We start from the raw sequence: 26,950 nt of genomic DNA on the forward strand, positions 1-26,950 counted from the left end.
ATACTCCACAACTCTCTCCCACAACTTCATAGTATGACTTATGAGTTTAATTCCCCTATAGTTTGAGCAACTTTATATGTCTCCCTTATTTTTAAAAATAGGTACTAAAATACTCATCCTCTATTCATCTGAATCAATTTACTCATATAACAATATTAATTTCCTCTTGTATTGATCTCCAAGATAAGTTTGGCCTTAACAGAGATAAATATTAACCTAATAAAATGTTGACGCGCTCGTAACTCGGCCCATCTATCGTCCCAGCAAAAATTTGCGCTAATCGCATGTCGGAGATGACAAGAATTAATGAACATCCAATTATCGCCATAAATATTTATTATAAATTCAAAACGAATTTTATATATCAACCTTATTATATGTGTTATGTCTTAAATTTATGATAATCTTAATACAAATAATAACTTTCTATAATTGACATGCAAGTCTAGCTTGTATAGCGACGTGGCACTATTTTATTTTTTCTTCTAAACTGTCATTATTTTATTTATTTAAAGTAAGATTAATGAGCTAAGAAAATAATTATACCTAAACCTTATCCATTGTAAGTTCAAACATAAATATATTTTTCTCACTTATTTTTTATATATAAGCGCCACCACATCTATTGCATTGATGATACATTTAAACTAGATAATAATAATAATAATAATAATAATAATAATAATAATAATAATAATAATAATAATAATAATAATAATAATAATAATAATAATAATAATAATAATAATATGATCGACATCCAATTTAACTTATATGGCAATATAGCGTTATTTTTTTTTCTTTTAAATTATATTACTTTTTATTTAAAGTTAGTTTAATGAGTAAAATAGTAATTATAAATTGTATAATAAGAGATAAAATTTTTAATATATTTTCAAATAAGTAAATTGTAATATCTATCATTTTCTGATATCGGAATGTCTGTCATTGACAAAATATTTTTGTAAAAATTAAAACTTCACTGATAAATAAATAGTTATAGGATGTGGTGATCTATATATATGTATATGTATATGTGTTCAAGGTTGTGCATATGGTTGTGTGTAGGTGCATTTAGGTCTTGGAAGGACCTAAGTTCATGTTCAAGAGGAAGTGAAAACTCAAGTCTCTCTTTTGTACAACAAGACTTTCGACAGCCGAAAGTCTCTCAACAGTGAGGGTATAAAAAGGGACCAAGGTTTGTTTTCTTGTAAAAAAAAAAACTTGTTTCTTCCTTTCTCCTTTTTCTCTCAACTAGTAGAGCATGCAAGTAGGTTTTTAAGGAGATTTGCTTGACATTTTCAAAATTTGAAGGTGGATTCTTTCATTTAGAAGCTTGGGGGAGTGGATTCAAACTTTGGGTCTTTGATTTTCTCACTTCCAAGCTCCAATAAAAGATGTAACTTTCTTTTCTTCTTGATTTAATAGGAAGATCCAAGCATGTTGATGAAAAATTGATTTTTATAACTTCAATTTTATGTGAAGTTGTGTTTAAAATGAGATTTGGAAAGTTTATGCATGTTAGGATTAAGGTTTTGTGTTATGGGCCTTAAATGGTTCCCTTAATGGATTTGAGGGAATCCTTGTTTAGGCTATGTTAGTTTTGAGGAAAACCTAAGTTTTGTATTCTTAGATGATGTATGTTGGTATTGAATATAATTTTAAGTTGTTTTAGGCTCTAGAGACATATTTATGTGTTTGGTTTGAGTTTTGAAACCTTAAAGTGAGTTTAGTTATTGATGGGAGAAGGATTCTACAGATTTTCGATTTGGAAATTCTAGAAATTCCTATGTTTAGATAACAAAAGCCATAGTTTCGGTAGTTAAAGTATGCAGTTTCTAGGGAAAATCTAAAAAATTTTTATATTCGACAGTCAAAGTCCAAGACTTCAGTAGCCGGAGTTGGTACTGGACTAAAAGGTTATTCGAAACCTGAGACTTCTGCAGTTGAAGTCCAAGACTTCAGCAGTCGAAGTGGGTTCTACTAGGCCTATTCTCCTTCTCTTCCAAGATTCTAAAACATGATTTTATGGTTCCCAATGGTCTAAAATAAGATGTTTATTATGTGTATAAAGTTTTAGAATCTTGTATAACTCTTTAGGGTCCGATATTATAGGATCAAACTTGGGGGATTTGGAAAGATAAGGATCCGAAGATAGCTATTGTTTGAGTTAAGTGATTGATAGATTATAAAAGATGAGTAACTTTAACCCCAATTAATGTGATCCCTTTAAATTTAAACTATGATCATCATCATGCATTATGTCATTATTATTTAGAGTGTATGTATCTAGAACACGAATATGTTACGTTTCTGCATAATTGTTTTTGGTGCATGATGGATATTGGATGACCCATTGGTTCCTCCTATGTTATATTCTATGATATGTTTATGTTATGCTCATACATGATCTATGGTGATAAGACCAGGTGAGGCCTAACAAGCCCTTGGTATACTACTTTTAAGTAAAAGTCCTGAGGATCCTCTGTATGAGTCGAACACATTGGATTTGGGGAATCACTAGTGACAAATCAATCTTATGTGAAATATTTATGATGTGAAACTCATCTGGAAGATGCATTGCATATATATGAAATGAATGATATAATTAAATACTTTTGGTTAGTTTACTCACTGAACTTTTATAAGCTTACTCCTCTCCCCTAAGCCCCAGATGCAAGTTTGTAGGGATAGAAGGGTCTTTTGGAAAGAGAGCAGCATGGATAGCTATAGATTTCCGTTAATGTATACTGTATATTTAGATGAATAAATAAATTGTAAATGGATAGTTACTGTACTGGTACTCAGGATTTTGATTAATGTTTTATCTTAAGGATGAGTGATGTAGTGATGGATGTATAAAATCTAAGCTAACTCTTCTTTAAGCATGTATATTGAACCAATTACATTTTAGTGATCTTTTACGTATGCAAATGTTCAATTTCTGATTTAATAAGTTTTTAGGCTTATTACAGGTTTCAACGACCTTAAGCTGGCTCGATTTTTAGAGTCGATAACGACCCCAAACTGAATCATGACATAAATAAAAAGATTGAAACTGAAAATCACATTTGCATTAAAAATAAAGGAAAATTAATACTTCCTGATGAGAGAATTAATAACATTCTCACAAGCAATCAAGCATTTATTTTTTTAATATTAGATTTTACAAACAAAAAAGTTATAATTTATTCACTTTGAAAATATAATTTTTTATACTTTTTAAATTCTATATATTAATATAAATATTTTATTATTATATTTTAGTTTAAATATATTAATATGAATTTTTTTTTTATATGATGATATAAGCAAGCACTTTGATTGTTGGTGCATAGAAGTGTCAATGGTTTATGATGTGCGGAATCTGAAAGATTCCCTTTTGCCTCTTAAGTACTCATGCGATGATTTGGTTGGTACCAACCATAATGCCTCACGTGAAACACGTCCATTACGGCTTGAGGGAACCATTAATCAATTCCCATATCTAATTAATTTTTATTATAATTCAAATTATGAATATACTTATCAATTGCTTTTAATTAAATACCACTCCTGTAATTTAAAAATATTGAATAATCTTATTTTTATAAAAATATATTAATAATTAATTAAATTATTATTTATCTTATTTAATTTAACAGAGGGATAAAGAGTTTAATAAAAATTATTTTTTTTTAAATATAAAAATTAAATAATAATAAATTATTATTATTATTATTATTATTATTATTATTATTATTATAAAGCATTAGAAAGGTGCCATTATTGAAAGATTTAAAATTAAAAATTTATCAATAATTAATTTGGATATTGGATGTATAATGCATGGCCATTATAAGCACTAGCAGAAAAGAGAAAGACATAAAGCAGCAGCCGCAACAAAGTAGCAAGCGTGATGTTCAGCATGAATGAAAGATTAAAAGTATTGTTTTAAACATTATAAAAAAAAATTAATTTAAAAAAAAATATTATAATTCAAATATATTAATTTCAATAATATTCTATGACCAATTAATATCACCTTTTTATATAAGCTTTAATTTCTGTTTTTAATAATTAATCCGGCAAAAAGGAGCCATTCATTTATATTTATATGCTAGTGGATTTTAATTTTATCGATCCCACTTTGATTTGATACGTGTTTTCCCTTTAGCCTTTTTTTTTTTTTAATATAAGATAAAAGAATTTTAGATGTTAGCCCACTGCATAACTCAGACCCACTGCCACTCTAAAAATTCTTATCATCAAAATAATATTATTTAAAATTCATAATTTACTAATAATTTCAATTAAAATCAAATCTAAATCTCTTATTCAAATTTTGATTTTTAAATATAACATTTAATTTTTTAATTTTAATAATTAATATATTTTAAATTTAATTTTAATGTTCTCTAATTAATATATTTAAAAAGTATATATTTTTAATAATAATTACCAAAAAAATACTTTAATTACTTTAATATTACTATGTTTTAAATTAATTTTTAAAATCCCTTAATTAACACATTTAAAAATATATTATCTACATCAATACTAAATAAAAAAATTTCAATATCAGCGCTAAACAAACCTTAAGGTAATCTAATCAGTCTTGAATTTGAATATCTGTTTATCTTAAAATTTATCACGATAGCGAAACCCATCTTTACTTTATAATGAACCTTAAAAGAAGAGAAAATAATCGTCTCTCTCGCATGTGGGACTATGGACTGCAACGTTGTGCTGCTGAAGCTGATCGCTGCTCCATTGGAATGATTGTGTTGTATAAAAATGGTGAGTCTCGTGAATAAAAGTCATTTTCCATCGTCCAAAAGAACATGACGAAATGGAAGGTGGAGAATGCAATTGCAATAGTGTGGACATCACATCACCAATCTGGGCCACCCCCAATGGACGATCATGTTTACAAATTGTTTTGCATGTGGCATGGAAATCATCTGTCATTTTTGTACTTTAGTGGAAGTGGTCTTACGTAAACCACGATAGTTGATCGTTGGTACCTTATATAAGTTGAAGCAGCTAAAACACTATCAGCGCAAGCTGGAATAGCTCAGTGGGCTAGAGAGTGTTGCTTTTAACAACAAGGTCGGAGGTTCAAGCTCTCCTTCTAGCGCCCATAGATTTATTTTTCCTTTCTTTTTTCAAAAAATTAATGAAAGAATAACATCAACTCATAGACTCTAGATGCAAATTATTTGACAAAAAGTAAAAATTTTGGATGGATCACACACTGTTAATATGGATTAATTAAAAATTAATGACCATAAGATTAGGGATTTTCATAGATATCTTTTCTAATTATTGGAAAGAGACGATCAATTTTGTAGTTATAAGATGCGTACAGACAACTAAAAAGCAAAACTAGAACAAGAAGAAACAAATAAGAAAGGGTAAATACAGTTCTTTTTTTCTCTCTAGAAAAATTACAAGAGCTGAAAATTAAGTCTTCTTGTTGGGCTCGAAAACATACTTAATGATGGAATCTTTAATTGACAACATATCAGGAAACTCTTTCTTCAACTTTGTAGCATCCAGCTCATTGTTACTCCTTGGTGCTACAATCACCTTGGCTTGCTCTTCCAAATTGAAGTTCATCCATTTGAATTCAGGATCTATGTATTTTTTGTACAGTTCCAATATCTCATTATGGCTTACCACCCCTGGATTGGTGAAGTTCCATATTCCTCTGCAATTTCTTTTTGCCATCTCGATTGAGATTGGCAACAGCTCATCCAACACTGTCATACTATTGGGTATGTTCACAACCTTATTGTAACGACTGATCTTTGTGATGAAGTTTCTAGGATTGCTAAGGTCGGATGAAATTGGCATTCGAACCCTCAAAGTGCATACATTCTCATATTCTTTTAATAGATCCTCCACCTGCATCATCATTGTTAATTATTGTACATGCATATGAAGGAATATATGAGTAGGTTAGGTTAGGTTAGTATTTGTTACCATGGCCTTAGTCTTGGAGTAGAAGGAACCTGTAAAATTAGGCTTGTCTTCCTCCTTGAATCCAATACCTGAACCTTCTGGATGCTCATTGTCATACTCGAATATGCAACCGGTGGCAAAATTTATCATCAATAGGTTGTTCTCTCTGCAAACATCGGCTAAAGTTAGAGTGCCTACCACATTAGTCCTAATTGTTTCCACTTTGTGCGATTCACACCAATCAACATTAGGCCTTCCAGTAACACCGGCAGCATTAAATACATGAGTTGGCCTTACTTTCATTATATCCTCCATGATTGACCTCCTTTCTTGTAATCTTCCTGTACCATACGCAAATTTAATACCTTCATTTGTACAAAGCTTCCCCAGCAACCCCCCTATCCAACCAGTCCTCCCATATATCAAGAACTTCAATCCTGAACTGCTATTCTTCTCACTCTTATTATTCACACATCCATTCTCCAACAACCATGCATCGGCATTTGAATGAACTACCAATGAGACGCGAGGATGCGGATGGAGAGCAGCAGATACATCGCCCCACCATGTTGGGTTCCTGGTGTACCACTCCATTGTCATCTTTAGCCCTTCTTGCCAAGGAGTTCTTTCCTGCCACCCAAGTTTCTTGAGCTTTTGATCATCCAAGAAATATCTCTGATCATTGAAAGGTCTGTCTTGAACGAAGTTTATGGCTTTTTTAGCATCTAATCCAAATAGCTTACAAATGTCCTCCGCTACATCTAGGACTCGTCTCTCCTTCTTGGTACCAATATTGTACACATGTCCAATAACCCCCTTATGAAGTATGACATCAAACGCCTCTGCAACATCGTCACAGTGTAGATAGCTTCTCACATTTGAGCCATTACCATGGATCGGCAACTGCTCGCCTTTCATAGCAAGGAGAATGAATTTTGGAATCAGCTTTTCTGGGTATTGGTTTGGGCCATACACATTATTGCCTCTAGTAGTAATTGTAGGAAGGCCATATGATCGATGATAAGCCATGACAAGCATTTCAGCCCCAGCTTTTGTAGCAGAGTAAGGGTTTGTAGGCAGGAGCTGAGAAGCCTCAGGATTGCCAATGTCGGTCTCCATGTCAGTTTCACCATAAACTTCATCAGTACTAACATGAATGAACCTCTTGATTCGCTTAGTGACCTTGCAGGCTTCAAGAAGCACATGAGTACCATAAATATTGTTGGTGGTGAATTCAAAGGAGTTTCCGAAGGAATTGTCGACATGGGTTTGGGCAGCAAAGTGCATAATGGTATCTATATCTTCAGCTATCAAGAGATGGTTTACAAGATCTGCACTAGCAATATCACCCTTTACAAATTTAAAGTTCGCAGAGGATCTACATGGAGTAAGATTCTTGAGGTTAGAGCAGTAGTCTAGCTTGTCAAGGGCAACAATCTTGTATCCAGGATAGTTCTTGATCAATCTATTAGTCACATGAGAAGCTATAAAACCAGCTGCACCAGTTATTAGGATATTTCTTGGCGCATATGGAACAGGATCAGAAGACATGCTTACTCTCTTTATTATCGTCACTGCATAAAAATATTAAAAAATCTTTGATTTAGGAAACTAGATAATAATAAATATTCTTCTCAATGAAAATTTCAACAGATGAACTGGTTGATTATGAGTAATAATAATTATAATAATTAAAAAAAAACCCTCTTCTGCAATGCTTTGTTTTTAATGGCTCTAATCTCTTGCCTCAAAAGGAAATGAACATGGAAAAACAAACTGCAAATTGTAATTTTCTAGAGTATATGTTCAAACTTTATTACCCTTTAGGTTCAAAGTATACTTATGAACAAGGACACGTAACAGTAGCCAATAATCAAATTAACAACAATTAGATACTCTCTTTTTTTTGGGTACAATGGACTTTGATTGAGACTCGAACTCAAAATTTCACAGTTCTTTGATTTAAAACTAATTGGTTATCTATTCTCTGTTGTTCATCTAATGCGAATGCATCATGAAGAAAAAGAAAAAAATAGAGGAAAAAAATACTGCAGTAATACTAAGAACTAGAAGAAAGAAGAAAAACTTACGGGTGGTGCCGAAAGAGCAGTTAAGAGAGCGTTCATGGAAGGCAAATAGAAACAATACTGATATCTGATCAGAATGTAGTTTAGAAGTAGAGAAACAAAGAAAGGAAACTAAGAAGTGGATATATCGTAGGTTGTTAGAGATTAAGTAGGTCTCTGACTCTTTATTAGCCTCATAAACATGTACAACGTGTTGTATTTTCCTTCTTATTTGGAAAGAGTAGTTGTAACTCTATTTCGCTGCCTTTCATGGTTGTATGAATCTTCCTAAACATGTATCCTGGTCTAAAAGAAACATGGATCCGTAATTAGTTCCTTGCATTATTTCAAAATTTATCAATGGTAATTAATTTATTTGATAAATTAATAAATTTATTTTAATATAAAGTTTAATAAATTTATTTATTACACATTTCTGAGGATTTAACCCAAAATCGTTCAGAGTGGAGAAAGCAAATCCATATAGCCGACCCCAAATTTTTTGGATAAAAGTTTAGTTGAGTTGAGTTGAGTTTATAAAGTTTAATAAATATATAATGAGTAAAACCCAATAGGATAATCCAGCTGATAAAAATAGGAGCCACTTTTCTATTTAATCAAGTTCGACTTTGTTGGAGAGCATTTCACAATTATTTATTTTAAATACATCATATTGATACATAAAAAGTATATCTTAAATCGCTTGAAAGAACAATTTAATTTTAATATATGAAAATTAATTGAGATTAAAATATAATAATAATAATTTTATTTGAGTCGATAAGTAAAAAAAAAAAAGAGAAATATAGCACTTAGATGCATAGGGATTCATAGCCCAAAGGATAAAGAGTTCAATTGAAATATTATTGAGAACTCTTACGTCTTTGTGTTTTTAGCCATTGAATCAAGTTAGGCTAGATAGAGATATTAATTAGTGCTTATTACAGCAAGAGATTATAAATTATAGGTATAAAGCTTGGAGGTCTAATTGCTAAACCTTTCGAATTAGAATTTGTACGCCATGCTCAGGCTCGACGATCATTCTAAAAGCAGGAGAGTGTTGATAATTTGGAGATAAAGAGAAGGTAAATTGGGAGACAATGAGGGAGAGAACAACCTTCAACTCCACCATAGCAAAGTTTCGGCCTACGCATAACCGAGTCCCAACTCCAAATGGGATGTAGGCTTGGGCAAATTTGCAGGCTTTTGAGACACCATCTGCGAACCTCTCTGGTCTAAACTCATTAGCATCTGGTCCCCATATATTGGGATCCCTGTGCAAGGTTGGAATTAAGGTCCATATGCATACTCCTTTCGGAACTGTAATTTTTCCTATTTGAACTTGTTCCAGTGCCTCCCTCGACACAAATGCTCCTGGTGGGTATAGCCTCAATGCCTCTTGAATCACCATAGTCACCTATATATATATATATATATATATATATATATACAAAACAAAGATTACTCTAGTTCTGATCAATCCAAGAATGATATTTAATTACTATAATTAATGTTTAATTACCGTCTTCAAGTTGGAAAGTGAATTTGCATCCAGGCCATCATTACAGAATTGTGTGACCTCCTCTCGGATACGAGATTGCCAGTCTGGATATAAAGCAAGGAGCATCATGCACCAGGTTGCAGCAGTAGAAGTTGCTTCATGGCCTGCAAAATATATGTTCTTGCAATTATCAATTATGAAGCGCTTGGGTGAGAAGTTGCTATTGCTGGAATTGCTATTGTTGAGTGCTTCCTCGAGTAATTGCTGCATTAGATCCTTGTCAGTATTTCTTTTGTCTAAGCATTGCTTTTCTCTTTCTTTCACGGTCTCCCATATTAACGAGTCTATCTCTGTTTCCAAGCTCTTCTTCATTTTGTGGTTCTTGTTGGCGAAAAACCTGCCCTTGGGGAACATATATACTGTTAGTAGCTAGCCAGTACTGCTAAATGAAGTTTAGGATTTTAATTATGTATAAATGCATGTACCCAAAACTTGTTATCCCAAACAGGATGCTTTGCTTGGTAATAAGCGTTTGGAGGGTCCTAAGCTTCGAGAAAATCTCTTTGCCTTTCAAGTAAGAGCTCCCAAAACAGGCTCTCGCAATCACGTCAGCTGAAAGGCCTCTTAAGTCCTCATCGACTCTAATCTCTGCTTGGCTGCCACCTAGGGCTTCCATATATTGCTCCCATTTTCTGAGCAATGGTTGTGCCGACTCCACCATTAATTCTACCATTCCCTGCAAGTGCCAGATTTTCATGGTCCCAACTCCAAACAAACCATCAAATTAAGCAGGAGGAAACAGGTCTTATATTACCTTGGCCTTGTCCATGAAGAATTCAGGAGCAATAATTTTGCGCTGTTGAGCCCAAACGTGGCCATTGGACCTGATAATGCCGTTTCCAAGCATGGGTCCAAGTCTTTTGGTCATATAAGTAGGCTTCCCAAAGTCCAAACTGAGAGACAGGTTCATTTCCTTCACCATCTCTGGGTCGTTCACATACAAATGCTGCCTAAACCCGGTCGAATACGTGTATATTAGACCTGCACTTATCAAATACAAATCACCCATTCTATAATTACATAAATAATGAAAATAAGTTTGACCACTTACAACATGAAAAAAAATTCATTAATAATGCCTCTACATGGAAAGATCCTGGAAATTCATTCTATAATATATTATTAAGATAAATATTATCACGTGATGGTTGCAGACTTCAATGAATCCCATTAAATTACTAATACAGATGAGTTGAACAATTCATTGGCTAATGTGCAGTTCATTGGTTAAGAATTTACCAATTATTAACCAAACGATGCAGCAGAAAAGAAGGAGCAGAGGCGGTTGACTTTGCCACAACGCTCTGGAAAGCTTTCAGCATCATAAAGTAAGAAATTCTTAAAAAAAAGAAAGACCATTAATTATATAGTATTTATTATTTGATTATTTTTGGTACGAATATATTCCAACGTTACGAAATTCAAATCCAATTTGGACACGAATGAGAGACGATGATGCTTCCCTTTGAAGGGAAGACCTTCACCCATTTTTTAATTGGAGTTTGCTGCCAAAAACATCAATTGCATTAATTACCAATGCTAATCAAATTTCTAAAGACAATCACTACTTTTTTTTTTAATTTTATTTTTATCTAATTTATTCTCCATTTACATATTTTATTAAAGGCATGGAATACTATGTCGTTCGAATACAACCGAAAAGAAATGGAATACGAATAAAAAAAAAGTAGAATTACTAATCATTAATTTTGCTTGTTTAAGATGTAATACCTTAATTTTAGTTAGAACAATAATAGAATAGCGTGTTCTATCATTACTAAAAATATAATGAAGAAAAAAAATTCATCAACTTTTAATTCAATAATATTGAAATTATCTTCTCACGTTTGAGTTTCAACTATATTTAATCATATGTAAATAAAATAAAATGAAATTAATAAACAAAAAGCGGGCAATAGATGAAATTGAAAAAAAAAAAAAAAAGAAATATTGCATATGTAAAGGTTACCGTATTGTTTTCTCCAGTGTTCGAAATATGGAAAGATGGAGGAAGTGTAGTCATGAGCTACAATATCGCCATGATTTTCAGCTTTCATTGCCCTGGACTGGATTTCTTGCATTTCGGAAAGATTTCCATATAGAAAAGAAGGAGAAGGGCCTTTGATGCCTTGCATGCGTAGCTTCCTCTTCATCCTCTGGGACCTAAGCAGGTTGGTCCTGTACAGATGAATGATAAAGCAAACAAGTCCCACAAGAAACAGCGAAGACATGATTCTCATGGGAAGGGAGACCTCCATGATCCTCTTCTTCTTCTCTTTGTCTCTTAGTTTGGTTATAGTACATATATATATGGTGGTTGTGCCACTTGCAATATATATACATAGGCAATATAAATAATGTGAAGAGGATTATATATATACGCAACAAGTAGACATCAAGCTTACGATACATCTATAGTCCTAAAGTGAATGGACACAATGGACCGACTCATCTACGAATTCTCAAAGGACGGTCATTGGTGGATATAGAATAAAATTAATAATTTACGGACGCACGTGCACACGCGTTTTCATTAATTAATCAAATAGTATAATTTATAAAAAAATCTAAGAGTGTATTTAATATATAGTTAAACATTATATAAAAAGAGTTTAAAAACTCTTAAATCAAATAATTATGTCGAGATCTATATAAATTAAATTAATTAAAAAATATATAATTAAAATAATAAATACTAATATAAATATATAATATAATCATTATCAAACTCATTTTTATATAAGATTTAATTTGTAGTAGTTAAGCCCTTAATCAAATAATCTAACTGCTAAAATAATATCATTTAAAGATTATATACATTATCCTAACAACCATGATGTTGATGCTATAACATTTATTGAATAAAAATGTGTGTTCTTTTTTTCAAAAAAAAAAAAAAGGGAAGCAAAATCATCACATGATCTTGTTGCTGCTATAGGTTGTAGCTAACAGCATCCATTCATAAAGTGGAAAGCAAAGCTTGTTATGCAGGTGGAGAAATTTTTGCCTATCATCAAGAGATATGTTTCGTATGAAATCTATTAACTTTGTACGTAAAATCAATTCTTCTATGTTTTGGTTCATATGAACAAAATCTACTGGACTTGAAACCATAGACTTCAATATTGATACCGTAAACATGAGTTTGTTGCGAAGTATTTGTTTGAAGCTTGCCTTGCATAGGACAAGAGATCCATCTGTGATTAATGATTTAATCGGGCTTCGATTTTAAGGGCTATCTCCAAGCAAGGGTTTGGACCTTTAAAAAGACATACACATTGGGCTGGTAATGCTGAGGTGATGGTCGGACTTTGCGACTGGTATACATGGAACCGATCCACGTCTGCCGAATAACAAAGTCCATGGTTAGTTGGTTACTGGTGCTCCATGGAGTTTATCCTAAACTTGACTGGCTCGGAATTAATTTCAATAAAATAAACAATAACATAATAAATTGGGAGACAGGAGGAAAGAAAGTCGGTAAAATAACTCATCTCTGCATTGCCGTCTTCTTCCCTAATGCGTTGATGGTTGGGTCCAGCATTTCAGTAATTTGACTTAATAAAATCTGGTCAAAGCAACTAGTTTTTCTCATTGGATTGCGCTGCTGCTTGTATTAAACGTTATATCCAGATTGGTGGGATATTTTTTTTTTAAATAAAATAATTGAATAGGTTAGTAATTTTTATCTTCAAGTATTCAAAATTTCATTTTTTTTATTAAATAATTGAACATTTTTGTTACCCTTAATGAATTATAACAATAATTAAAAATAAAAATCGGAGTGAAATAAATAAATTGTTTCAAAAATTAAATAATTTTAATAAAATTACAATTAAAATTTAATTTTATATATATATATATATATATATATATATATATCTATTTTTTATAAGTAATTAAATTTTAATAGCTAGATTTGCCGTCTTGCCTTATTTTGCCAAATTAATTCCCTCATTTTGGTTAAGAGTTGATATTTGGTAAACAAGGCCTTTTGAAATGGAAGCTCCAAATGTCAAGCAAAATTAAAATTAGAGACATCGTTAGTTAATTAATTAATTATTAAGAGTAAATGAAGTCATGGGACGACCTAATTTAACCCAGGCTTGTTCAAATCATCGCCATTAATTTAGCCACATGAATTGGTTGCCTAAGTTCCAATAAACTGAATCTCATCAACTTCCCTCTAACTGGACCCAACTAGCCGTCTGTAGTATTAAGTAACCATAAAATAGGGAAATTATTATATATAATTTATATAAATAAATGTGAAATTTTTATTTTATAATTTATTAAAACACATATATGTATGTATGAGTTGAATTTACACATTCAATCAATAATTAATATTATATTATTTAAAAATATAATGAGTTATATATAAAAATATGTTAAGTTTTATATAAAAATATGTTAATTTCGAAAGATTATTAAGTAAACTTAAAAACAATGTTCGATGATTTGTTATTGATTCATTATATAAAAAAAATTATATAACTTTTCTATATATAAATAAATATGAAGCACCAGAATATATATGCAAAATGTGACTAAATAGTATCACATTGGACTTAGAGATACGAATGAAAAATTCTTAGTGATATCATAATTTTTTTATGAATGCAAGATATAAATATGTGAAACTTATATATTTAATAGGTAAATCTCATTATAGATTTTATATTTTAAATTCATGATAAGTTAGGTTTGCACACAAATTTTGTATAAAGAATAAAATTAGTGTTGAATATAAAAATAAATTATAGTGCTAGTTCTTAGGAGAATTAAGTAATTATAATTAGATGCACATAATCTGTGAAACAACTTCATTTTATTCATGTTCTTCATCTTTTTACTCGCATTCTTTGTTTCTTAATCGTTTAAAACCACAAAACCAACGATTTTTACAACCACAGAGATAATTAATTAATGGATTTACATCCTTTTCTTTTAATAATCACCTTATTATTGATTTTAAGAGTTAGATTCATGGTATTCCCTGCCACCGAAACACCCACTAGCTAATATATTTAAACCTGCATATGATTAATTAAGTTGATGCCCTGACAATTCTCTAGTCAAGTGTGTCATTTATGTGATGTATGATGTTGCAAGTTGCAATTACCAGATAATTAAGCTTGTATTTAGTAGAAGAGTTTTGTCTAATCATGGGAAGGCATCGATTTTTCACATGCATTGTCGGAAGGTAATTTTGTAAGTGCATTACAAGAAACGCGTTTCTTTTGCCTACAAAAGCTGTCTATGTCCATGAACGTGGTCGTGAAGAGGGAAACAGAGTGCGAGATGGCCTTACCATTCGAAACCCACATCGTTATCTTTCCTTTCATGGCTCAAGGCCACACTCTTCCATTACTGGACCTCTCAAAAGCTCTTTCACGCCACCAAATCAGAGTAAGCATCATAACTACTCCGGGAAATGCTAAATCAATCTCTAATTACATTGCTTCTTACCCCCATGTATATGTCATTGAAATCCCATTTCCCACCGTTGATGGCCTCCCTAAAGGCTGTGAAAACACCTCCCAACTCCCCTCTGTTGAATTCCACCTTCCTTTTATCAACGCCACCAAACAACTTCGAAAGCCTGTAACACCCCGAAATTTTAATTTTTATGAGTATTTTGGTATTTTAATTTTATTTAAATTTTAGGAATTCTTTTAGATTTTTCGGATTTTAAAAATCGGATTCGATTTTTCGAAAATATAAACTTTGATGATTTTTAAAAATTAATTTAAAGACCACGTGGCAAAACTAAAAATATATTTGGAGTCTACGTATTTTTCTGAGTTTTATGGAATTTTTTCGGAATTTTTGGACCTCGCTGGTCCCGAGGCGAGTAAAAATTCAAAATTTTATAATTCGAATCGAACCGAATCGACCGATCGATCGACCTGACCGATCGGACCGGTCTCTTCTCTTTTTCTTCCTCCCGCGCGACTTCCTCCTCCTCTTTTCTCTCGCTTTCTCCTTCCACCTCCCACCACGCCGGCCAAATCAGCCACAGACGGCGCCTCACCAAATTTCACCAAATGGCCACGCCCGAACGGCGGAAAACGCTGAACGCTCTCATACAAGGCCGATTCGACTTCCCCGGCCAAATCCGGCCGATCCGGCCACCAATTGGACCGGGTCTTGTGTCCAAAATCATCTACTCGGCGAGAGCTTTCCATAGACACCAAGAACGCTGAAATCCATCGAGCGGATTGTCCCATTTTTGCTCGGGAAGATTTTAGCCCATTCGTCTTTTGGGCTAGATTTCTCGAAAATCGTGAATCCCACGAGAAAACTGAGGCCACCAGCACGCTCCATTCGTCGAGAGCTTCGCAACGACATAAATTTCAAAATTTTCCGACACCGTTTTTCGGTGGGTCCCATGGAACTTCACAGTGTTTTTCCGAGCATTTAATGAGCTTAGAAAATTCTGAAAAATTTATGTACTAACCCCCGTGTTATGGGCTTCGTGTAGGTATCCTCGATTCGCGGAAATTCGACAGTTGACCGGTTCGCAAATTTCGCCGCATGCACTGCTACGAAAAGTCCCCGAATTGGATCGAGGTTTTGGCTAGCCCCCCGTTGTCAGACGTCCCGAGCACGTTCCCGAAGTCGGAATCGGCAAAGGTAAACCCGAACCTTGCTTTTTCGTAATTTTCTAGTGCTTAAATAGGATTAAAAATCCATAAAATATTCGTGGTAGCTTAGAAAATTACGATTCTTTTTGCAATAGCTTAGTAATATTGCTAAGGACCGCGGGGCAAAGTTTTATAATTTTTAGAGCTTGTTTGGGCAGTTTTTGCAAAAATGATCAATAATAAGGACTAAATTGAAATTTTGCGTATTGTGATGGGTGATTGATTTGATGGGCCCAGGAGGGGCGGTGTGATATGATTGAACTGTTGATATATGGATTGTGAATATAGAAGTGCGTTTTTAGCCCTTTTGCAGGTTGGGTAGGTCCTAGGTATAGGGGAGACTCTGTCGGATTTTCGGCACTATTTAGGACGTATTTGGTCTTTTTCTTTATTTGTATTGAGTCAAATTTATTAAATGATTGTAATAAAATTGTCAGGTGAGCCGGGACAGCCTTCTTCCTCCACCCAGCCGCCACAGTGATTGTCGTCAAGTCTGTGAGTAAAATATTAATTTTAATTGTAATTTCGGTATTATTATATGTTCAGCATGCCCATGCATCACTTATATGCATATATTTATGTAGTTAAACTCTAGGCACGATTTTTGATGCATTGATAAATGTTAAAGTGCCATGATGTTGTTGTGGTAATTTGGAGCAGCAGCGTATGCGTTGGCGCGTGTGATGTGGTGTGGACTATGGATAGGACGGTAGTCACGCTTGAGTTCTTCATTGGACCCGATCCTTCGAGGGGTAGTCACGGCTTGAGTTCTTCACGGGACCCTCGATTTGGTTTATTAAGCGAAAGTCCGCTTGAGTTCTTCACTGCACTGTGTTGGATTTAAGAGAGTCAGATAGGGATCACCCCATATGTTATGATTGATGCTACAGGGTGCGTGAGTGCTCCAAATTACCTTTTTGATGTTATGATGTGAAAATGATGTGGATGTTGCATTTCACTCTACAGGGTGCATTAGTTTTAGATAGTTATAGAGATTATGGTTAAAATTGATATTTTACTCTCTGAGTCGAACGCTCACTCCTGTTCAAAAATTTTTACAGGCCACAGGAGGATATTTTGTTCTGGGTTAACCTGCTTTTCTACTTCGCAGGTTGTTTATCAATATTTGTGTAATATTAATTACTCCTAGAATTTCCGCATGTGTTAGCAGCAATTATTTGAATTTGGTCTGTAATATTATATTCATGTTGAACCTGTAAACTTAATATTTTAAGTCTGTTTTGATGGATTGGATGAGGGAGCTGAGCTCTCATTTATTATTATGTTGATGAGTATGTGGAGGGTGAGCTGAGCTCCCCAATGGATTGTTTATTGTGTTTACAGGTCGGGTGAGTCGAAAACTCCTCGTTGGAAAGTCCATTTTATGGCCGGACTCTGTCCGTTTGTTTTCTTGAATTTGGGCCCAATGGGCCTTAGAATTGGGTAAATGAACAGTTAGGGTTACTACGGGCCTCGGGGGCTTTAGGCTGGCCCAGGTCCTAGTGCCGGTCCGGCCCATAGGTTGGGTCGTGACAAATGTGGTATCAGAGCTTAGGTTCCAGATTCTTAGGGAAAAGTTGTCTAAAGTGTTGGGAAGAGTCTACTAGGTGTCACATGAGAAAAAATAGGGTCCATATTCATCTTGCATTGTCATCTTTGCTTCTAGTTTCTGCTTCATATATTGTGTGTAAATATGAGTCTATAGAGCTGTGTAATGAGCAGTTTTGAATTTTTGTGGGCTAATGCTGCTGAATTTCAGGAAAATGCGTAGAAGGTGAGAGCCGCCATCGCACTAGAACTGCATGTGCCCGACGAGGTGTCGACAGATGAGGCGCCGCCCGAGGAGGCGGGTAGGAGGCCTAGAGCCGCCAAGTAGAAGAGCAACACCCACGCTCAGAACGCTTTTCATGGCACAGGGTCCCATGGACCCCATGGCACTACTCTAGCTGGTCTGCAGAGAACCATCGACATGATGGCGCAGTATATGGTCCACCCTCCACAGCAGCAGCAGTCCACTGCACCAAGAGAGGAATCTTACAAACAGATCATAAATTTCAAGAAGTTGGTGCCTGGAACTTATGATGTGTCAGACGATGCATATCGGTTTTTGGATTCCTGCAGACAGGCAGGAACAGAATTACAGTTGACGGATAGAAGATTGATAGAGTGTATGCAGCATGTCATGGGGCCTATGCCTAGACAATGGATGAATGACTACGTGTTACCTCGGATGGAGGGATTGACATGGGCTCAGTTTGTGGAACTTTTTATCAATCGGTTTGTGCCAGAAAGCTTCAGAGATCAGAAACAGTGGGCCTTTGAGGCCTTAAGACAGAATGGCAGGTCTGTAGATGAATATGCTGCACTTCTGAATTGAGCAGATATGCCCCTACAAAGAAGATCTACAGAGACTATGAAAGTGAAAAGATTCCTAAAGGGGCTTGACAGGAGGTATGCGAACCTGGCCATGATGTCTGATCAGTCTTTTGATGTGGTGGTTGATCGAGCCAGACAGATTGAGATTAGCTATGCTGTGGATGACAGCGGTAGAGCAAAGAAAAACAGAGCTGAGGGTTCTTCAGGTGTTCCCCACATGGGTACTACGGATAGTGGTGGCCAAACTACTTACAGAGGAAGAAGCAGGAATAAGAAGAGTGGTTTTAGACACAAATCCCGAGGGTCTGCACTGGTACGGATCCAACAAAGGGTAACAGCTCGTGGTACTAGCCTGCTCGTTCAGATCCTCTTTGGCACCTTGTGCACAGTGTGGAAGAGGACATTCAGACCTTGTTTGATGGGTTCAGAGTATGTTTCTGTGTGGCCAACTGTGTCACTTTGCTAGGGAATGCCCCGTGTTCAATGAGCCACGTATGGGGTCACAGGTTCTTGCAAATGTTCCTCGCCATTGTATCCGGTACTTCCAACATGGCAGCAATGGGCCTGGCCAACAGGGCCGAGGACAAGGGGGACGTGGATTTGGAGGCAGATCAGGAGGTAGAAGTCAGTATCAGGGTTCTGCCACTCAGGGTAGGGGTCAAGCTCGGGTTTTCACCCTGACCCACCAGGATGCTCAGGCTTCCAATGCAGTTGTGGCAGGTATTCTTCTGGTCTGTTCTTATGAGGCTCGTGTTTTGATAGATCCGGGTGCTACGCACTCATTTGTCTCCCCTGTGTTTGCCATGAGGTTGGGTAGAAACCCCACAACTTTAGAGTGCCCTTTGTCAGTAGCTACCCCACTTAGTGACAACATAGATGTAGATATGGTTTTTCCGGGTAGCCCGGTGGTAGTGGATGGAAAGATCCTCCCAGCAGACTTGGTTCCTTTACCAGTAATGGATTTTGATGTAATCCTGGGGATGGATTGGCTGTCAACTCACTATGCCACTTTAGACTGCAGGAACAAAAAGGTGTATTTCCACATACCTGGTGTGGAAGAGTTTAGCTTTGATGGTGACAGGAGCGTGGCTCCATATAATTTGGTGTCAGCAATTAGTACTAGAAAAATGTTGAGGCGTGGATGCCAAGGATATTTGGCATTGGTGAGAGATACATCTGTAGAAGGTGTCAGCATGGAAAACGTTCCTGTTGTCAGAGAATTCATGGATGTCTTCCCTGAGGAGCTTCTAGGGTTGCCACCAGGAAGGGAAATAAAGTTTTGCATTGATGTTGTGCCGGGTACAAACCCCATATCGATGCCACCTTACAGGATGGCACCAGCAGAATTGAAAGAGCTGAAGGAACAACTACAAGAGCTTTTGGACAAGGGTTTTATACGTCCGAGCACTTCACCTTGGGGCGCTCCTGTTTTATTTGTGAGAAAGAAGGATGGGTCATTGAGGTTGTGTATCGACTACGCATACCGAACAAGGTGACGTGAAGAACAAGTATCCACTTCCTGATCGATGATCTGTTTGATCACCCAAGGAGCTAGATTCTTTCCAAGGTAGACTTGCGATCGTGCTACCATCGCTTGAGAATCGTGAATGAGGACGTGTCCAAAACGGCTTTCGTGACAAGATATGGTCATTATGAGTTCTTGGTGATGTCTTTTGGACTCACTAATGCACCAAAGAAATTTTCATGGACTTGATGAACAGGGTGTTCAAGCCATTTTTGGACCGTTTTGTCATCGTATTCATAGATGACATTCTGGTATACTCTCGGACCGAGGAAGAATACGTGTGGCACTTGAGGATGGTGTTGCAGACGTTGAGGGAGCACCAGCTATATGCCAAATTTTCAAAATGTGAATTTTGGCTAGAAAGCATCTCATTCTTGGGACATGTGGTTTCTAGTGACGGCATTCAAGTGGATCCCAAGAAAATTGAAGTCAGAATCGATTGGCTTAGGCCTACAAATACCATCGAGGTGCGAAGTTTTCTGGGTTTAGCTGGCTACTATAGGCGTTTTGTACAAGATTTCTCCAGGATAGCAGCTCCCCTAACTAAGTTGACCAGGAAGAATGTTCCATTCATTTGGACAGATGACTGTGAGGAGAGTTTCCAAAAGCTTAAGGAGTGTCTAACCACTGCCCCTGTGTTGACACTACTTGTGAATGGTGAAGGATACACCGTGTATTGTGACGCCTCCAGAGTTGGCCTAGGGTGTGTTTTGATGCAGAATGGAAAGGTAGTGCTTATGCTTCAAGGCAGCTGAAGAGGCATGAGCAGAACTACCCCACCCATGATTTGGAAATGGCGGCTGTAGTCTTTGCACTTAAAATCTGGAGACACTACCTGTATGGTGAAGTGTGTGAGATATACACCGACCATAAGAGTTTGAAGTACATCTTCCAGCAGAGGGACTTGAACTTGAGACAGAGGAGATGGATGGAGCTTCTGAAAGACTATGATTGCACCATCCAGTACCACCCTGGAAAGGCCAATGTTGTGGCAGATGCCTTGAGCAGAAAATCTTCTGGTAGTTTGGCACATTTCAAAGAGAGAAGAGACCATTGATTCAGGAGGTACATGAGTTGATGGATCAAGGTTTAATCCTAGATCTTTCAGATGAGGGGGTATTGTTGGCTCACTTTTCAGTGAGGCCAGACTTGAGGGACAGAGTTAGAGTTTCCCAGCACAGAGACCAACAATTGATGAAAATTATAGAAAGAGTACAGCAAGGTGAAGGTGGTGAGTTTGGATTTGCCAATGATGGCGCCCTAGTGCAAGGTTCTAGGATATGTGTGCCCGATGTGGACAACCTCAGGAATGAAATCATGCGAGAGGCACACTACACATCGCATGCTGTCCACCTGTGTTCCACTAAAATGTACCATGATGTGAAAGATAGCTACCGTGGAATGGCATGAAGAGAGACATAGCAGACTTTGTGTCTAAGTGCTTGACTTGTCGAAGGTGAAGTTTGAACACCAGAGACCGCCGTGAAGCTGCAAGAGCTCCCTATCCCGTAATGGAAGTGGGAAATGATTACTATGGATTTTGTGACTGGTTGCCTCGTACCACGCGAGGATATGACTCGATATGGGTAATTGTAGACCGTCGACCAAATCAGCTCACTTTTTGCTCAGAAGACTACCTACTCGTGGCACAAGATACCCGCTCTACATTCGAGAAATAGTCGATTGCATGGAGTTCCTGCCCATAATATCCGGCAGAGGGCCCTACCACTTCTGCCTGAGAAAGTTGTAGGAGGCACTTGGCACACAGCTGAACGTCAAGATGCCTTCCACCCTCGCATGCATCTGACAAATTGAAGGACAATCCAAACATCAAAGACATGCTTCGCATGAGTGTTTTGGATTTTGGAGGTCAATGGGATAAGCAACTAGCTTTGGTGGAGTTTGCTTATAACAACGATTATCACTCCAAAGATAGGGATGGCACCCTATGAGGCATTATATGGAAGAAAGTGTAGGTCTCTCCGTGTTGGATGTAAATGGGGAAGCGAAGGTGCATGATGTAGACCTAGTGCAAGACACTTGCAGGTAGTTCCTTTAATCGTGAACGATCAAAACATTTTCAAGAGGGCGGAGAGTTATGCAAACCCTGCATTTAAGGGATGTGGAGTTTGCAGTGGGCGACTATGTATTTCTGAAGGTTTCTCCAATGAAGGGAGTCATGAGATTTGGAAAGAAGGGCAAGTTAGTACCTCGGTATATTGGACCTTTTGAGGTTACTGATAGAGTAGGGGCAGTTGCCTACCGGTTGGAGCTACCACCCAACCTTTCTCACGTTCATCCCGTGTTTCACATCTCCATGCTTAGGAAATACATTCCCGATCCTTCTCATGTACTGCAGCCGGATGTGATAGAGCTAAAAGAGAACTTGACATTTGAGGAGCAGCCTGTAGCCATAGTGGACTACCAAGTGAGACAGCTGAGATCAAAACAGATCCCTATGGTTAAGGTTTTGTGGAGGAGTCAGTCAGTGGAAGAATGCACCTGGGAGTCAGAACGGGACATGCGTAGCAAGTACCCTTATCTGTTCAATGTATAATCATATGCTTTATTCTGCCTTGTGTAAAAATTCGAGGACGAATTTTCTATAAGGGGGGAAGAATGTAACACCCCGAAATTTTAATTTTTATGAGTATTTTGGTATTTTAATTTTATTTAAATTTTAGGAATTTTTTTAGATTTTTCGGATTTTAAAAATCGGGTTCGATTTTCTGAAAATATAAACTTTGATGATTTTTAAAAATTAATTTAAAGACCACGTGGCAAAACTAAAAATATATTTGGAGTCTACGTATTTTTCTGAGTTTTATGGAATTTTTTCAGAATTTTTGGACGTCGTTTTCGGTCCCGAGGCAGAGTAAAAATTCAAAATTTTATAATTCGAATCGAACCGGCCGAATCGACCGACCGGATCGACCTGGCCGACCTGACCGATCTCTTCTCTTTTTCTTCCTCCCGCGACGTTCCTCCCCTCTTTTCTCTCTCGCTTTCTCTCTCCTCCACCCCACCACGCCGCCCACCCCAAGATCAAGGCTGGCCCACGCCACCAGCCAAACACGGCCGCCAACGCCGTGGAAACGCCACACGAACGCCTGCGCGCCTCTTCGACTTCCCCGGCCAATCCGCCGATCCGCCACCAATTGGACCGGTCTTGTGTCCAAAATCATCTACTCGGCGAGAGCTTTCTATAGACACCAAGAACGCCGAAATCCATCGAGCGGATTGTCCCATTTTTGCTCGGGAAGATTTTAGAACATTCGTCTTTTGGGCTAGATTTCTCGAAAATACAGAATCACACGATAAAACTGAGGCCACCAGCACGCTCCATTCGACGAGAGCTTCGCAACGACATAAATTTAAAAATTTTACGACACCGCTTTGGTGGGTCCCACTAACTTCGCAGTTGTTTTTCCGAGCATTTAATGAGCTTAGAAAATTCTGAAAAATTTATGTACTAACCCCGTGTTATGGGCTTCGTAGGTATCCTCGATTCGCGGAAATTCGGCGATTGACCAAGTTCGCAAATTTCGCCGCATGCACTACATCGAAAAGTCCCCGAATTGGATCGAGGTTTTGGCTAGCCCCCCGTTGTCAGACGTCCCGAGCGCGTTCCCGAAGTCGGAATCGGCAAAGGTAAACCCGAACCTTGCTTTTTCGTAATTTTCTAGTGCTTAAATAGGATTAAAAATCCATAAAATATTCGTGGTAGCTTAGAAAATTACGATTCTTTTGCAATAGCTTAGTAATATTGCTAAGGACCGCAGGCAAAGTTTTATAATTTTTAGAGCTTGTTTGGGCGCTTTTGCAAAAATGATCAATTATAAGGACTAAATTGAAATTTTGCGTATTGTGATGGGTGATTGATTTGATGGGCCCAGGAGGGGCGGTGTGATATGATTGAACTGTTGATATATGGATTGTGAATATAGAAGTGCGTTTTTAGCCCTTTTGCAGGTTGGGTAGGTCCTAGGTATAGGGAGACTCACTTGATTTTCTGCACGATTTAGGACGATTTGGTCTTTTTCTTTATTTGTATTGAGTCAAATTTATTAAATGATTGTAATAAAATTGTCGTGTGAGCCGACCTTTCTTCCTCCGCCCACCACCACAAAGGATTGTCGTCAAGTCTGTGAGTAAAATATTAATTTTAATTGTAATTTCGGTATTATTATATGTTCAGCATGCCCATGCATCACTTATATGCATATATTTATGTAGTTAAACTCTAGGCACGATTTTTGATGCATTGATAAATGTTAAAGTGCCATGATGTTGTTGTGGTAATTTGGAGCAAGCAGCGTTGGCGTGCGTGTGATGTGGTGTGGACTATGGATAGGACTCGTAGTCACGCTTGAGTTCTTCACGAGACCCGATCCTTCGAGGGGTAGTCACGCTTGAGTTCTTCGGGACCCTCGATTTGGTTTATTAAGCGAAAGTCCGCTTGAGTTCTTCACGGCACCAAAGTTGGATTTAAGAGAGCTGTATAGGGGATCAGCTCCCATATGTTATGATTGATGCTACAGGGTGCGTGAGTGCTCCAAATTACCTTTTTGATGTTATGATGTGAAAATGATGTGGATGTTGCATTTCACTCTACAGGGTGCATTAGTTTTAGATAGTTATAGAGATTATGGTTAAAATTGATATTTTACTCTCTGAGTCGAACGCTCACTCCTGTTCAAAAATTTTTACAGGCCACAGGAGGATATTTTGTTCTGGGTTAACCTGCTTTTCTACTTCGCAGGTTGTTTATCAATATTTGTGTAATATTAATTACTCCTAGAATTTCCGCATGTGTTAGCAGCAATTATTTGAATTTGGTCTGTAATATTATATTCATGTTGAACCTGTAAACTTAATATTTTAAGTCTGTTTTGATGGATTGGATGAGGGAGCTGAGCTCCCATTTATTATTATGTTGATGAGTATGTGGAGGGTGAGCTGAGCTCCCAAATGGATTGTTTATTGTGTTTACAGGTCGGGTGAGTCGAAAACTCCCCGTTGGAAAGTCCATTTTATGGCCGGACTCTGTCCGTTTGTTTTCTTGAATTTGGGCCCAATGGGCCTTAGAATTGGGTAAATGAACAGTTAGGCTTACTACGGGCCTCGGGGGCTTTAGGCTGGCCCAGGTCCTAGTGCCGGTCCGGCCCATAGGTTGGGTCGTGACAAAGCCCTTCCAAAACATCATTCAAACTATGCTGGATTCCCAGACCCCTCCTATATGTGTTATTTCAGATTTCTTTCTAGGGTGGACGCTTGCTGTGTGCCGAGCACTCGATGTCCCTAGGCTCGTCTTTCATGGCATGGATGTTTTATCCATGGCCATTTGCAAATATACCTGGGTACATCAGCCACACTTAAAAGCGAAGTCAGTTTCTGATCCTTTACACTTGCCCGGTGTGAAGCTTCCTTTCACTTTGACAAGTGCAGAATTGCCAGAGACCGTTAACAAACAAAATCAGGATGACCTGCTATCTAAACTCATAGAAGAGGTTGGTGAGGCCAATGCTAATAGCTGGGGTGTTGTTGTTAATAGTTTTGAAGAACTAGAAAAGAGTCACATCCTATGTTTCGAATCTTTCTACAGCGAAGCTAAGGCTTGGTGCTTAGGACCTCTGTTTTTGTATGAAGAAATGGAAGATCTTGAGAAACGCAATTTCTCTATGTTAATGCAGTGGCTCGTTGAGCAAATTACTCCAGATTCTGTGATATATGTTTCCTTTGGTACACAAGCTGATGTATCAGATACTCAGCTAGACGAGGTGGCTTTTGGATTGAAGGAGTCAGGATTTCCTTTTGTTTGGTTGGTCCGTTCAAAGACATGGACTTTGCCTGGAGGCATGGAGGAGAAGATAAAAGGCAAAGGTTTGATCATTAGAGAATGGGTTGATCAACGCAGGATATTATGTCAGTGAGCGGTCGGAGGTTTCTTAAGTCATTGTGGTTGGAATTCAGTGCTAGAAAGTGTATCAGTTGGAATGCCACTTTTGGCTTGGCCTATGATCGCTGAGCAATCTTTGAATACGAAGCTCATAGTAGATGGACTTGTAGCGGGGCTTAGCTTGAAAAGGGAGCAGAACTGTGGGTCTGGGGTGGTTGTTTCGCGGGAAGCGATATGTGAAGGAGTGAGGGAGTTGATGGAGGGAGAAAAGGGAAGGAATGCAAAGGAGAGAGCACAAGCCCTGGGACGGGTGGCTAGGCGAGCAGTGCAGGAGGGTGGCTCATCTGACGTTACTCTAAGCAAGATGATAGCCCAACTGCGTGGGTTCTAGAGTGGCCATTGACCACAATGCCGTTGGCTTCTTCCTGTTTCGTGGTTGGACGTATGGATTGCCAAAATTTATTTAGACGATGTAATTTAATATATAGCATGTGAATTTAATATGTAAAATATATGAGATGGTTGTGTTTTAAATTTATGATAAATTGAGTTAAATGAAAACACGATTAAATTAAAAATGCAATAAAATGAATGTATAATAGATAAAAATAGTAAAAAAAATTATTTCATTTTTAAATTAAAATTAATTGCATCAATGCACATATTTGGATTCGAAATACATTCCCATTTAGATTAATCATATATATCGATTATAAAATTAAAAATATATAAAAATATAAGAATTAAAAAAATAAAAATTATTCCATATAATAATAAAATATCCTTAAAATTTTCATTAAAAAAATTATAAAAATTTAATTTAATTGATTTTTTTTAGTCAATTATTATGTTTGGAATAAAAAAAAATTTTAATTTAAAAAAAATCATTTTGAAAGATATGAAAATGGGACATAATTATTGTGACAA

The 26,950-nt window shown here is 36.7% G+C and overlaps 3 protein-coding genes across 3 annotated transcripts; 1 reads left to right on the forward strand and 2 right to left on the reverse strand.

Moving 5' to 3' along the window:
• Positions 1 to 5,320: 5,320 nt before the first annotated feature.
• On the reverse strand, positions 5,321 to 8,490 carry LOC110671715 (trifunctional UDP-glucose 4,6-dehydratase/UDP-4-keto-6-deoxy-D-glucose 3,5-epimerase/UDP-4-keto-L-rhamnose-reductase RHM1-like). Its single transcript, XM_058129552.1, has 3 exons — positions 8,037 to 8,490; positions 5,968 to 7,520; positions 5,321 to 5,889 (listed from the first exon to the last, which is right to left on the reverse strand). Exons 2-3 carry the CDS (start codon positions 7,495 to 7,497, stop codon positions 5,446 to 5,448), a joined length of 1,974 nt encoding a protein of 657 aa, XP_057985535.1. The 5' UTR covers positions 7,498 to 7,520; positions 8,037 to 8,490; the 3' UTR covers positions 5,321 to 5,445.
• A 349-nt stretch (positions 8,491 to 8,839) lies between these two features.
• LOC110658307 (cytochrome P450 714A1) lies at positions 8,840 to 11,895 on the reverse strand. Its single transcript, XM_021815864.2, has 5 exons — positions 11,543 to 11,895; positions 10,328 to 10,554; positions 9,999 to 10,249; positions 9,535 to 9,910; positions 8,840 to 9,429 (listed from the first exon to the last, which is right to left on the reverse strand). Exons 1-5 carry the CDS (start codon positions 11,829 to 11,831, stop codon positions 9,004 to 9,006), a joined length of 1,569 nt encoding a protein of 522 aa, XP_021671556.2. The 5' UTR covers positions 11,832 to 11,895; the 3' UTR covers positions 8,840 to 9,003.
• A 2,982-nt stretch (positions 11,896 to 14,877) lies between these two features.
• Positions 14,878 to 26,454, forward strand: LOC110671718 (probable UDP-glucosyl transferase 73B6). The gene is made up of 2 exons (XM_058129446.1): positions 14,878 to 15,180; positions 25,314 to 26,454. The coding sequence occupies exons 1-2, from the start codon at positions 14,878 to 14,880 to the stop codon at positions 26,055 to 26,057; spliced, it is 1,047 nt and encodes a 348-aa protein (XP_057985429.1). The 3' UTR covers positions 26,058 to 26,454.
• Positions 26,455 to 26,950: the final 496 nt, after the last annotated feature.

The sequence above is a fragment of the Hevea brasiliensis genome, chromosome 11, assembly GCF_030052815.1.
Source record: "Hevea brasiliensis isolate MT/VB/25A 57/8 chromosome 11, ASM3005281v1, whole genome shotgun sequence".
NCBI lineage: Eukaryota > Viridiplantae > Streptophyta > Magnoliopsida > Malpighiales > Euphorbiaceae > Hevea > Hevea brasiliensis.

Excerpts from the sequence above, each read along its gene's own strand:
- LOC110671718 (XM_058129446.1), top strand. The coding sequence starts at position 14,878 with ATGGCCTTACCATTCGAAACCCACATCGTTATCTTTCCTTTCATGGCT. Across the intron at positions 15,181-25,313 it reads CCAAACAACTTCGAAAGCCT|CCCTTCCAAAACATCATTCA; the intron begins GTAACACCCCGA and ends GTCGTGACAAAG.
- LOC110671715 (XM_058129552.1), bottom strand. The coding sequence starts at position 7,497 with ATGTCTTCTGATCCTGTTCCATATGCGCCAAGAAATATCCTAATAACT. Across the intron at positions 5,890-5,967 it reads ACTCCAAGACTAAGGCCATG|GTGGAGGATCTATTAAAAGA; the intron begins GTAACAAATACT and ends ATGATGATGCAG.
- LOC110658307 (XM_021815864.2), bottom strand. The coding sequence starts at position 11,831 with ATGGAGGTCTCCCTTCCCATGAGAATCATGTCTTCGCTGTTTCTTGTG. Across the intron at positions 10,555-11,542 it reads ACACTGGAGAAAACAATACG|GTCTAATATACACGTATTCG; the intron begins GTAACCTTTACA and ends TGATAAGTGCAG. Across the intron at positions 9,911-9,998 it reads TTTGGGATAACAAGTTTTGG|GTTTTTCGCCAACAAGAACC; the intron begins GTACATGCATTT and ends CCCCAAGGGCAG.